The sequence below is a fragment of the Pezoporus flaviventris genome, unplaced genomic scaffold (assembly GCF_033815535.1).
Source record: "Pezoporus flaviventris isolate CSIRO_AGI_PZ_B2104156 unplaced genomic scaffold, CSIRO_AGI_Pfla_v1 ptg000026l, whole genome shotgun sequence".
In the NCBI taxonomy this organism is placed as follows: domain Eukaryota; kingdom Metazoa; phylum Chordata; class Aves; order Psittaciformes; family Psittacidae; genus Pezoporus; species Pezoporus flaviventris.
Genome location: NW_026892574.1, coordinates 2943179 through 2955623, shown reverse-complemented (window position 1 = coordinate 2955623; position 12445 = coordinate 2943179). Strand labels below are relative to the sequence as shown.

Genomic DNA, 12445 nt, shown 5'->3' with positions numbered 1-12445 from the left:
GCCCGCCTTGCTCCTAATCCTCAGGGATGAGCCAGAGGCGTCTGTGGGGTTACTTTTGGAAGGGGGTTGCGCAGCAAAGCTTAAACTGCTGGTGGAGGGTGATGATCTGTGGATGCGCAGAGCTCTCACAGTCCCGGGAGTGAGAGGTGAGGTTCGGGGCGTTGTGGCCGTCGCGTCCTGCACGGCACCCCCCGCGCATCGCCGGGGGCCGGGGCCGGGCCGGGCCGGGGCGGGGCGGGCCATGGGCGGTCGGATGTCGGCCCCATAAATGCTCGGTGCCACCATCAGCCACGGGAGCTCCGGCGGGATGCGGGCGGCGGTGCCGGTATCGGTGTGCGTATGCTGGCTGGGGGCTGTGCTGCTGGCGGCGGAGCGCAGCCCCCCCCGGCTCCGCCTGCCCTACCGCGGTGAGTCGGGCCGGGGCCACCTGCAGCGGGCAAAGGGGGGTCCTCAAAACCCCCTCCACGGGGACCGGGAGGGGCCCTGAGGAGCCTCAGAAGCGCCCGAAGCGCGGGCTCGGGGGGTGGTTGGGGAGCACCTTGAGCTGGGGGCTCGGTTTGGGCTGGGGGTTCGGTGCGTGGCTGCTCTGCCGTTCCCCACGCGGGATGTGTGTGGGGAGTCCCGAGGAGGAGGAGGAGGAGGAGGAAGGAGGGAGCCGGTGATGGGAGGAGGGGATGCGCCGCGGGGCTCCTCGCCAGCCCTGCCGCTTCCCATGAGGGACCGTGTCCCTCGTGGAGGGGGGGGAAACTGAGGCACGGCGCTGCCCCGGCACCGGCAGGGTCTGCCATGAGGGTCGGGTGGGTGTTCCCCGGCGTGGGCATCCCCGTGCGGGCTCCACGTCCTGCCCGCGGCTGGGTGGAAGCCGGGTGCTGCCCGGCAGGTCCCCTTGGTGCTGTTGGCCCGGGCCTCCTGGGACCCCCCCCTTCCTTGCGGGGCCGCGGGTGCTGGGGTGCCGGGGTGGTGGGGCACAGCACGGGAATGCTTGGTTTTAATTACAGCTCTCCCTGTGATCCTGCTCTGGCTTGCTGCATCCCCAACTCTGCCAGCTTAATCCACAGGCTGCTTCCAGCCAAACTTGACAGAGGAGTCTGGAGCGCTCCAATCTCCTTCCTGCCTAAAAGCAATGAACCTGCTCTAAAAAAAAAAAAAATAAATAGAATAAATCGCATAATGCATATTTTCCCAAGGAGGGGAAAAGCCTGGGGTAGCCCAGCTCTTGGAGAGCCCTGGGAGCTGCAGAGCATGTGCCTGTGCTGGGGAAAAGCTGTTCTGCGTCCTTGTACTGCCCGGGCTGGGGGTCTCCTGCCCTGTGGCACGGGCTGGCTGCATCCCCGCCTCTCTCCTGGGGCAGAGCAGGAAAACCCCAGGAGCTCCCTCCCTGCTGAAAGGGGGAAGCTGAGGCACGCAGTGGCCCAGCTTACCCTGGGAGGCAGCAGGCGCCCAGTGTGGCTCATGGCTCTGCCCCGTGGTGGGAATGGCAGGGTGGGAGGTCAGGGGTCCCAGCAGAGCTTGATGCAGGGCTCAGGGTCTGTCTGGGTATCTGGTCAGCACAAAGTCCATCCGTGCCATTCCTCAGGTGCAAGGGGCTCCTAGGGCTCCGCAGCCTCCCGCGGGGAGCAAATAACCTTTTGAAGCTGTTTTTATTTCCTTCTTAAGCTGATTATTCTGTTCCTCTTCCAAATTGGAAACAGAAACTGAGATTTCCCATGAAACAAATTCTGCCACCGCCTTCTCCCTGGGGGGCAGAAAAAGAAAATTTCAATTAAAGCCATTGGAAGCCTCTGAAATGAAAACCAGGGTGAAGCGAAGCTGCCTGTGCTTAGCTGGGCTGTGCCTGGCTGTGGCTCTGACTGCTGGGTGTTGACTGGGGGGGGGGGCAATAGGGGAAGGTATTGTGCTGTGGGTGCAGCGCATCCCCAGCTCTCCCTCTCACTTAAACTCTTTTCCTTTTGCTCTGACCTTCAGCAGTTGCTTGTGTAAGAGGGGAAGGAGCATTTTGCTGTTGTGTGGACTGGGAGCACTGCAGCACAGCCTGGTGCCCTTCTAGCTACCCGCTGTCCCTCCCAAGGGACACCCCGCAATTGAGGGATGACTCCTATAGGACCCCCACCCTAGGGTAAAAGGGGTCCTGGTGATGGATGGGGCATGGAAGGGTGCTGCTCCCTGGGGAGGTGAAGCCAGGGAAGAGGAAGGGCCTGGAGCCGGTGTAACCTGAGGCACCAGGAGGAATTTGCCGGGGCTGGGGGAGAAGGGGAAGCCTTGCCTGAAACAATACGAGGAGCCTGCTGACTTTGCCAATGTTATTCTGAGCTGGGAAAATATTATTGCTGGGCAAGAACAGAAGGAGACAAGAGTTTTCCCGGGCTGGGCCCGGCGATATGGGAGGACCGGAGACACTGGGAGGGCACAGGGAAGAGGGTGCCCTCCCCCGGGGAGACGGGGTGGAGGGGCCCCTGGTGCCAGCTCTGCTTGCAGGCACAGGGATCTGCCCAGTGAGTTGCTGTGGCTGTGATGCCACCAGCACCACCAGTTAGGGCACTGGGACTGCCCTTGAGTGACCTGGTGCGATGGGAGCTGTGTGTGATGGGGTGGAAGGGGCTGTTGTCCCGCCGGGACTGTTTCTCTTACAGGTCCCGCCAGATGGGGCATTGCGCAGCTGGCCACCTCCTCCCTGGAAGTGATAAACGTCCCTCCAGCAAGAGCAGGGCTTGGTACCCCCCTCTCATGGGGACGTGTGTGGGGCTTGCGCAGGCTGGGGGCTTCCCTGGGGTCAGGGTCAGCATTCCTCAGAGAGGGTGTTTGGGGACACGGCTGCACTCATCAATGGCGCTTTGTCCTCTTCCTCCTCCCCAGCCACTGGCCTGGGTTTCAGAGCCGGGTGAAGCTGAGCTGCTCCCTCTTGCCCTCTCTCTCGGCAGCAGCTGAGTGGGCGCCACCGTGACGGGGTTTTCAGCTTGCTGACCCTGAAAGTCATTTCCCACCAGGACCCAGTCTCGCCACTGCCCCCGCGGCGGCATCACTGCGAGGGTCCTCTTGGCATCTGACAGGATTCAGGATTGGACCTGCCTTGGAAGCCTTGACTGTCAGGCCTCGTTGCTCTGGAATGTGTTGTCCACCCCAGGGACACAGTGTCCCCATGCCGGTCCAGCTTCTCCTAGAGTGCTGCCCCGTGCCATGGCAGGGAAAAAAACAGTGAGGTCTGGTGGTGCCATCGAGGTCTGGTGGTGACGGTGGTGGGCTTTGTGTGCCGGTTTCCCCATGGCACTGGCTGGGTGCCTGCTACTGTGTCCCTGCCTGGCACCTGGTAGGGGCAGTACCTGCTTTCTGCCCACCCTGTGCCTGCTCTTGCCACCCTCCCGGGCTCCGTGTGAGCCCAGCCCGGAGCCAACAGCACGGCACAGCCTTTGCCAGGCTCTCACACACCTGACTCGCTGTGGCACGGACGCGGTAGAAGCCTGGGGTGGCCCAGCCAAACCTTGCTGGGCAAGGTGAGGGGGGGTGGAGGTAAATGCTGCTCTCCGCAGCAGCTGGGAGCAGCTCTTCTGCTCTTAGTCAGGACTAGCAGCTCAAAGGGACCCTCCTGTCTGTGCCCATCACGGCCCTGCAGTTACCCCTTCAAAAAGCCAGGAGCCCTTGGTGTGGCCACCGGGGTGCGGGTCTAGGTGTCCTCTTGTGTTTCCCAAGAGGGTTTGAAGGGTGTTAGTGGGCTGACACTTCCCTCCCTCTCTGGCAGACCTTTTGGGCACCAACCGCTCCGTCCTCTTCTTCGGCCACCGTGGCTTCCTGGGCTTCCGCTCCCTCTACCTGGATGAGTACCATGACCGGCTCTTCATTGGGGGGAAGGATGTGCTGTACTCCCTGCTCCTGGACAGGGCCAATGCAGATGCTAAGGAGGTGAGCTAGGTCCTGCTGAGCACCCCGGGGGCTCCATCCCTGCCCTGGCCCCTGTGCAGCCCTCACCCCTCTGAGTGAATAGTGCCCAACCAAGCCAGTTGAAGCCCTGGGGATGTCTGCATCTCAGACACGCTGAAATACATCAGAACATTTGCACGCTGGTGGTGCAGCCCCACTCGTGGTTCCTGGGTGCTGAGCTGGGTCTTGGACCCCACTCTCCTAAAAAGCGACCATTGGGAGAGCAAGTGCTGCCCATCCCCCATCTGGGCATCCCCTTCACAGGCCAAATGTACAGCTAAAAGCCTGCAGAGACAATTTGCTAACAGCATCCCTCATTGCAACAAACAGTGCCAGGGCTCAGCCAGCAGAGCTCCTGGCTGGGAGAGGTGATGGACCAGAGTGGACGATGCTGGTGGTGGCTCCCCTCCTCCTTCACACTGTCCACTTTGACTTTGTTTTTTAAACATGGATCTGGGCTGTTTCTAGCCAAAGAAAGTGGAGAAGGAAATGAAGTGCTCCTTGGTGTGCTGGGTCACTGCAATGGGGTCAAGGGCTTGTGTACCCAAGCTGCCCTTGGTCTGAGAGCAGCCCAAAGCTGAGGGGGATTTGGGGTCCATCACTCCTTGCTGTCACACAACACCCCTTCCCAGGCCACCCGCAAGTCGACCCTCTTCCAGGCCACCTCCAGCCATCCCCTGCATGACCACCCGAATCCAGCTGTGGATGTGACCGTGGGGGGGCATCTCCCCGGCAGGAAGGGTCCTGCCCTGGGCTGCAGGGTGGGCTCCGGGGAGCTGTTGGTCCCTCTCACTGTCCCTCTTGCACAGCTGGGTCCCTGCTGCCCCCTCTCCTTGCTCCAACATCCACTTTGTGTTCCAGATCTACTGGTCACCGCTCCCTGGGCAGACAGAGGAGTGCTTTCGGAAGGGGAAGGACCCAGGGGTGAGTCTTGCCCCATGCGTGCTCTGCCCTGAGCGGGGGGGTCCCCTTATGTGGCTGAGCAAGGGGCCATCCCTGGGATGAGGGAAACTGAGGCAAGGAGTCAGCAACCAAGCCTGGCCATGTGAAACACTTGCTCTGGAGCCAGTAAATCCCACCTCCAGGGCTCTGCTCAGCCTCGTGGCTGCAGAGTGGCGGCCAGCGTGCCCCAGACGTGGCTGCGCTGAGCAGGCAGGGACAGCCGGGATCCTAGACCGGAGCGCAGAGGGACCAGAAGCCCCGAGCTGTGCTCCAGGCCCCAGTGACGTGGTCTCCAGCAGTGGGAAATCTGTAACTCAGGTTCAGTGACCTCGCTCCCCAAACCTCACCCCTCTCTGCATCCCCCCTGCCCCGATATGAGGCAGGACGATGGTGGGGACAAATCCCCCGGCTCCCCCTGCCCAGGCGCGTTGCTCCCGGGGGTCCCCGTGCCGCTCTGTGCGTTTGTTTTCCAAGCTCTCACCGACAGATCCGAGCCAGGACAGGCTCGAGCCTTTATTTTTCTTGAACATACATTTTTTTTTAACTTGCTATTTTAGAGGCTCTTTTCTAAGGGAAAATAAACAGTGGGAAGGCTGGGAACCCCCGGGGCGGCTCGGTGGCTGTGTTCCCAGCAGACAAGGGGCCTCACATCCCACCGGGCGGGGATAATGGGGGGCAGGCGGTGGCTGGGGGCAGCTGGTGGTGCTCAGTGAGAGAAGGAAGGGAGCCCTTTTCCAGTGGGAACTGCCAGGAGGGACTGCGCAAGGTCAGAGGTGCACGTCTGCATCCCCAGGGATGTCATTGCTACCAGTCCCTGGTAGCAGGGGACAATCCCAGATCAGGCCTGTCCTGGAGGCAGACAAGGATGCCTGTAGGTATCCGTCTGCGTCTGCCGTGTTTCCTCCTTTTGTTTCATCCCTGCGTAAGCAGGAATGGGACATGAAAGGACATCCCTGCATCTGGTCACGTCCTGGGCGCTGGGAAGAGGAGCCTTCCTAGGGGTCTGGGGCTGGGTGTAGGAGCTGCTGCCACTGGGATCTGCTGGGCAGGTGGCATTTGTTCCCATGGCTGGCAGGGGCTGTGTGACGGTGCGAGCACTCGGGTGCCTGTGGGCAGGTGGTGCCCGCGTGCCGGCTGGATCATGTCTGGTTCTGCTGGGATGCTCCTGGTGGCAGGATCAGTGCAAAGCCCTGGCCTTTTGCAATGGCTGGGGCCCACCCAGGTGAAGTCCATGCCAGCCCTGCCAGTGGGTGCCAGCTGCCATCTGGCATCCCCAGCGCTGGGGTGAAGGCAGAGGTGGGTGTAGCCAAGTGAGCCAGGGCTGGGACTCGCCCATTGTCAGTGCCCCAGTCAGGGTATTGGTGAAGCACCAAGCCCCCTCCCAACCCTTCTCCTCCCCTGCTGTCCCCCCAGACCGACTGTGCCAACTACATCCGTGTGCTGCACCCCTACAACCGGACGCACTTGCTGGCCTGTGGCACAGGTGCCTTCCACCCCGTCTGCGCCTTCGTCTATGTGGGGCACCGTGGCGAGGTAGGGAAGCACTATGGTGGGGTGCCCATCCTGAGCATCCCTGACAGGACATCCCTGGGAGGGAGACCCCTATAATCTGCCTCCCTCCTGGGAGGCTTCAGGACTGTATGGGGATGCTGGATCTGGTGTTTGTCCCATGCTGAATACTGGGGGTGCGTGTGAGGAACCAGCTCCCTGTTGCCCCTTTGCCCTTGTGCTGCTCCCTCCCCAGCTTCTCCACCTTTTTGGCTCGGCCTGGCCTTTCCAGACACGTCCCTGGGGCTGGTGTCTTGCCAGTATAGTGGTGTGGATGGCGTTTCCTCCTCTCCCAGCTCCCTGCTCATAAATCAGGTTGGCCGGGGTGGAAGCACAGGGCCCCCTGTTCCCACCTTGCAGCTTGGTGCTGTGCAGGCAGTGGGAACCCTGCCCTGTACCATGATGCCTCCAGCCAGGCTGGTGGGCAGACGGTGGGCTGGCAGGGCCCTCCAGATCGTGCACATCCTGTTGGGATCAGACTTGCCTCAGAAAGCACAGATCCTGCTTCCAGACAGTCCCTTTGAGGCTGCAGCTACTTGCAGCAGGGTGCCTTTGAGCTGGGCAGGGACCAGCACCAGCCCCTGCGTTGTCCCCACTGCTGGGACATGCCTCGGGGCTCATCTGCCTGCTCCCCTCTCCAGCACACCTTCAGCATGGACCCCACCAGCGTGGACCCCGGCCGGGGCAGGTGCCCGCACGAGCCCAGCGGTGCTTTCGCCAGCACCCTCATTGGTGGGTTGTCTTCCTCAGGTGCTGAGAGCCTTTGGGGTGCTGGGACCAGGGACGGTCCCTGTGCAGCCAGGGCTGGTGCTCAGCACCACAGGGGATGCTTACGCAGGTGGGGAGCTGTACACCGGCCTCACCGCAGACTTCCTGGGCCATGATCCCGGCATCTTCCGCAGCATGGGCACCCGCTCTGCCTTGCGCACCGAGGTGGACCAGCGCTTACTCAATGGTAACAGCACCCCTCTACCCCTTCATCCCCCTTGGCTGGCCTAATTCTGGGGATCATGAGCCTTGCAGTGGCGGGCATCCCCCATGCCATGTATGAGCAAGGGAAGGCACCGGGGCAGCAGGGTCTGGGGGTCCCCCTGACTGGCATCCAGCCGCAGCATGGTGTGAGGGGTCCAGAGATGGTGGCTGTGCCCTCTCGCACCTGATACAGCCGGCACTTGCTCGTAGACCCCAAATTTGTGGCAGCCCACATGATCCCAGACAACGATGACCGGGACAACGACAAAGCCTATTTCTTCTTCACGGAGAAGGTGGTGGAGGCAGACAGCAAGGAGCACACCATTGTCAGCCGGGTAGCGCGGGTCTGCGTGGTAAGATCCTGGTGGAGACTGCAGGGCATAGGGATGTGCCAAGTCACAGCAGTGACTCTGATGCTCCCTGTCCCTGCAGAACGATGCCGGTGGCCAGAGGGTGCTGGTCAACAAGTGGAGCACCTTCAACAAAGCCCGTTTGGTGTGCTCTGTCCCTGGTCCTGGTGGCATAGACACCTACTTCGATGAGCTGGGTAAGGCGTGCATGGAGCTGGAGACCTCAGCAGGGCTGGTCCCACAGTTGGTGGCTTCAGGAAGTCCCTGGGCTTCCAGGAGAAACTCTATGGTTTCATCCCCAGAGGATGTCTTCTTGCTGAGGACGAAGGATGGGAAGAGCCCGGAGATCTACGCCCTCTTCAGCACCACCAGGTGGGTGTTCCAGCTCCAGCCTCTGCAGACATCCAGCCGCAGCCACCCGCGACCTGCCCTGTCACTATCACCATGTGGCTGCTGGCTGTCCCCCAGCCTCCACCAGCTCTGGTCCATACAGTGATGTCAGTGTTCCCGTGCTCCAACTGATGCTGTTGGTGCCAAGCAGGGCTCTGCTCACCTCGTTCACTGTCCCCTTTCAGTCACGTCTTCCAGGGCTCTGCTGTCTGTGTGTACCGCATGGCCGACATCCGGGAGGTCTTCAACGGGCCCTTCGCCCACCGAGAGAGCCCCCACCACCACTGGGGTGCCTACGAGGGCAGGGTGCCCTACCCACGGCCAGGAGTGGTGAGCGGCTCCCTGGAGCTCTGGGTCCCTTCTGCTCCTCTGACTGCTCTTTGGGGGTGGTGTGGAGCTGGTCTCCCACCTTCTCATCTGCTGGGATGGGCTCCATATGGGATTCACCCCAGGACAGCTGGCAAAGGGGTGGAGAACATGGGTCCCAAGTTAGAAGGCAGGGAGGGACCCAAGCCCGCTCTGCAGGGTGATGGAGGGGGAAAGAGGGATGGGTGCTGGGGTGGCTCAGCTGGTCCCCTCTCGTCTCACAGTGTCCCAGTAAGACGACCAACCAGCCCCGGCGGCAGTACAGCACCACCAAGGACTTCCCCGATGAGGTGCTCCACTTCGCCCGCGCTCACCCTCTCATGTACAAGCCCGTGTACCCCCGGCACCGCCGACCTCTCCTGGTGAAGACCGACCTGCCCCTTCGCCTGCGCCAGCTTGTGGTGGACCGGGTGGAGGCTGAGGATGGGCAGCACGACGTCCTCTTCCTTGGGACAGGTGAGGGGCAGGAGCAGCGCACAGGAAGGAGCCTTGGTGCTGGGGCTACTGGTGGGCAAGCTGCTGGGGTGCGGGATGGCAGAGCGCTCACACCTCTGTCCTCCCCACAGATGCTGGCTCTGTGCTGAAGGTGGTGGTCCTGCAAAAGACAAGCTCATCCACGACTGAGGAAATCGTCCTCGAGGAGCTGCAGGTTTTTAAGGTGCCATTTGCTGCCCCACTTGAAAGGGAGGGAGGCAGCGGAGCTTGCTTGGGTTGGGGACACACGTGGGCTCAGGGCTCTCACCACACTGTTGGGCACTGGGAGGTCTCAGGGCAAGGGCAAAGCGTGGCTGGCACATTCCTGTGCCCTGTGACAGACCTGGAGAAGCTGCATGAGCCGGGCATTTCCTGGTGAGGTTTATGCCAGCCTGACGTCTGCTCTCCTCCCCTGCAGGCACCCGTGCCTATCACCCAGATGGAGATCTCTGTCAAGCGCGTGAGTACAGACACAGCTCAGCCACGGGGCTGGGGACAGAGCAGGTGACCTGAGGGACTGAGCTGTTGTCACCAGCCCCTCAAAGCCCACATGTTGCTTGCCCTGGTGGGGAACCCTGGGTGCTGTGCCCGTGGGGGCTGTCAGCATCACCATCTCGGTGCTGTTCTTCCAGCAAATGCTCTACATGGGGTCCAGCCTGGGGGTGGCCCAGGTACAGCTGCACCAGTGCGAGACCTACGGCACGGCCTGTGCCGAGTGCTGCCTGGCCAGGGATCCCTACTGCACCTGGGACGGCAGCGCCTGCACCCGGTACCAGCCCTCCGGCAAGCGCCGCTATCGCCGCCAGGGTACTCGCCACAGTAACCCTGTGCACCGGTGTCTGGACCAGAACCTGACCGGTGAGAGACCGGGGGCCCACAGGCTCAGGGGTTGTCCAGGTGCCCTGAGATGTCCCAGAACCCACCGCCCTTGGCATGGGCTGGGGCACCCTCATCTCCCCATCCCATAGACCAAGGGGTGCCCCAAGAAAGGGTGGGTGCTGCCGGGCTTTGTGCCCAGGGAGAGGGGGAAAAGGGGACTGGAGCCACATGGGTCCAGGGTGGCTGACATCCAGATGTGGGAGCCTGGCACTGCCCTCCCTGTGAGCCCGTGTCTCTCTTTGCCCCAGTGGATGATTTTGAGAGCGTTGAGGAGAAGGTGCTTTATGGGGCGGAGAACAACAGCACCTTCCTGGAGTGTGTGCCCCGGTCCCCGCAGGCCAGCATCCAGTGGTTCGTCCAGAGGCCCCCTGATGAGCAGCGGGATGAGGTGAGGCTCCCCCCGCACCTCCCTTGCTCCCTGTACGAGGACACGGGGGGGGACACAGGGCTGGACCTGGACTGCCCAACCTCACTCCGGCCAACACCAACAGGTGAAGACGGACGATCGGGTCCTGCAGACCGAGCAAGGGCTGCTCTTCCGCAAGCTGCACCGGCACGACGCTGGCATCTACTACTGCAAGACACTGGAGCACGGCTTCACCCAGACTGTGGCCAAGATGGCTCTGGAGGTGATTGCGAGTGAGCAGCTGGCACACACCTTCCCCCGGGAGCGCTGGGATGAGCCCCCACACCTGCCTTGTCCCGAGCCCCGCCTGGCGCCACAGGCTCCCAAAGCCTGGTTCAAGGACATCATGCACCTCATCAGCTCCCACAGTCTGCGGCGGGTGCAGGAGTACTGCACCCGCTTCTGGTGCGGCAGCCGCCCCTACCACCGCAAGGGCAAGGTGGGCCAGGACAAGCACGCCCTGGCTGGTGTGGACACAGGCAAGAAGGGACTGATGGCCAAACCCCATGGCGAGAGGAGCCGCGTGCCCCGACAAGCAGTGGCCGCTTAGAGAAGGCAGGGTAACGGACGTGGGGTGGCTGCGGGTGAGGACCAGCTCCCCGTGCTGCTGGCGGCCCCGGGGTCCTCCTGCCCTGGCGGTATTCCTGGCCACAGTGGATGGGGTGGCGGGGCCAGCTCCTGGGCAGGTCCCTGTCCCCTCAGTGGCTGCAGAGCCACCCGAAATGGGTGGCATGATGGGATGTATTAGCCAATCCCCTGCTCTTGCTGGGTGCTGTGGCTGATGTGGGGCTGTGGACACCAGGGCGGGTTGGGGCTCAGGGCATGCGGTGCCACCACAGTCCCTGTGTCACCCAGGGAGCTTGCTGGTTGGCTTTCTCTGCAAATAAAGGGCCCAAGTGTGGCACTGCAGGGAGCAGCTGTCGGCTCCAGGCTCTTTCCATGCCAGCTCTGGGCCTGGGACAGATGATGCCTGCTCCTGCAGTGGCAGGAAAACTGAGCATCACCCCAGAGAGCCTTCGTGCCCAGGATGAGCCCTGTCATTCGTTGTGCACGGGTTCCCAGAGCTGTGGGGGGGGTGTATCCTGTGGACAAGGCACCTTCCAGCCTTCCCAGCAACACCAGGACACAGTCAGCTGTGGCTGGGTGCAGCTTCCCCTTCCCCTCTGTTCCCCTTCCAGCCACAGACCGTTTCAAGGCTGGGCAGGGCCAGAGGGGAAAGCAAACGGCTGTGGGCAGGTTGAACTCGTTCCTGGGTAAACATGAGAAGCACCAATGCCACCACTGTCACTGTGCCCAGGTGGGAGCAGGGACATGCAGAAGAAGGTGGCCCCAGCACAATTTGGGGGGCTGCATCCCAGTCCGGGTGTGTTTCTGGTGGTTGGTGGCCCTGGATGGGACTAAGCTGGGTTGGGTGGGCTGATGGAGCTAGACCAGCACCCAGGGCCTCTCCCAGATGCAGGGTTGGGGGGTGGGTGTGTGGAGAGCACCCGCAGGCTGCAGGCACCATCCAGGCTGCAGGCAAGGTGCTCGCCTGCTTTCCTCACCCGATGTGAGCTCACTCCTCTCACCCGGTCAGCCTGGGGTGATAAAGATCTCCCCCTTCCTGAGGCAAGGCCGCCCCACACAATGGTGTGAACCGCAGCCCTGCCGGGACGGGCATTGTTCACAGGCAGAGGAACGGGAAAGAAAAATAATAATAATAATAATTAAACCCCCTAAATAGCTCACAAAAAGCCAGGCCATGACATCATCGCTCCTGCCTCCGTGTGTGTGTGTTTGTGCTGCAGCAGCAGAGCCACAGTGTCTTTGACAGGAGCAAAGTCCCCCAGCAGAGCTGCTTTGTCCGTGGTGCACCCGTGGAGATGAGCTGTGGGTCCTGACCCTCTTCTGCAGCAGCCTCGGAGTGCCTGCATGGGGTGTCTCCTGGGGTGGGAGCGCTGTGGTGGGGCTGGCGGGCTGGGACACGTCCTGCAGGGACGGGAGCAGAGCCGAGCCGGTAGCACTGATCTACGTGCCAGACCGGAGCCAAGCACATGGATCTGGTTAATCACAGGCCTGTCGGGGGGGAACAGGAGAACTATAGGCAACAAGTAAAGACATGGAGGGCCATGGGTGTATAGCCAGATATAAGAGACAGAAGTCTGACTCCTCAGGGCCTAGATTTAATGGCTCTGCACGTGCTTCAACGAGCCACGCCACTGAAATG

At 62.0% G+C, this 12445-nt stretch overlaps 1 protein-coding gene across 1 annotated transcript; it reads left to right on the top strand.

Moving 5' to 3' along the window:
• Positions 1–244: 244 nt before the first annotated feature.
• Positions 245–11203, top strand: SEMA3G (semaphorin 3G). Its single transcript, XM_061458406.1, has 16 exons — positions 245–407; positions 3734–3894; positions 4774–4836; positions 6268–6387; positions 7044–7134; positions 7241–7357; positions 7585–7727; positions 7807–7921; positions 8027–8096; positions 8300–8444; positions 8705–8936; positions 9047–9138; positions 9373–9414; positions 9587–9812; positions 10082–10221; positions 10325–11203. The coding sequence occupies exons 1-16, from the start codon at positions 269–271 to the stop codon at positions 10787–10789; spliced, it is 2361 nt and encodes a 786-aa protein (XP_061314390.1). The 5' UTR covers positions 245–268; the 3' UTR covers positions 10790–11203.
• Positions 11204–12445: the final 1242 nt, after the last annotated feature.

What these genes read in the sequence shown, in the direction of transcription:
- SEMA3G (XM_061458406.1), top strand. Translation starts at nt 269, where the DNA reads ATGCTCGGTGCCACCATCAGCCACGGGAGCTCCGGCGGGATGCGGGCG. An exon ending in GCTCCGCCTGCCCTACCGCG is followed by an intron (nt 408 to 3,733) that starts GTGAGTCGGGCC and finishes CCTCTCTGGCAG; the next exon opens with ACCTTTTGGGCACCAACCGC. An exon ending in GGAAGGGGAAGGACCCAGGG is followed by an intron (nt 4,837 to 6,267) that starts GTGAGTCTTGCC and finishes CTGTCCCCCCAG; the next exon opens with ACCGACTGTGCCAACTACAT.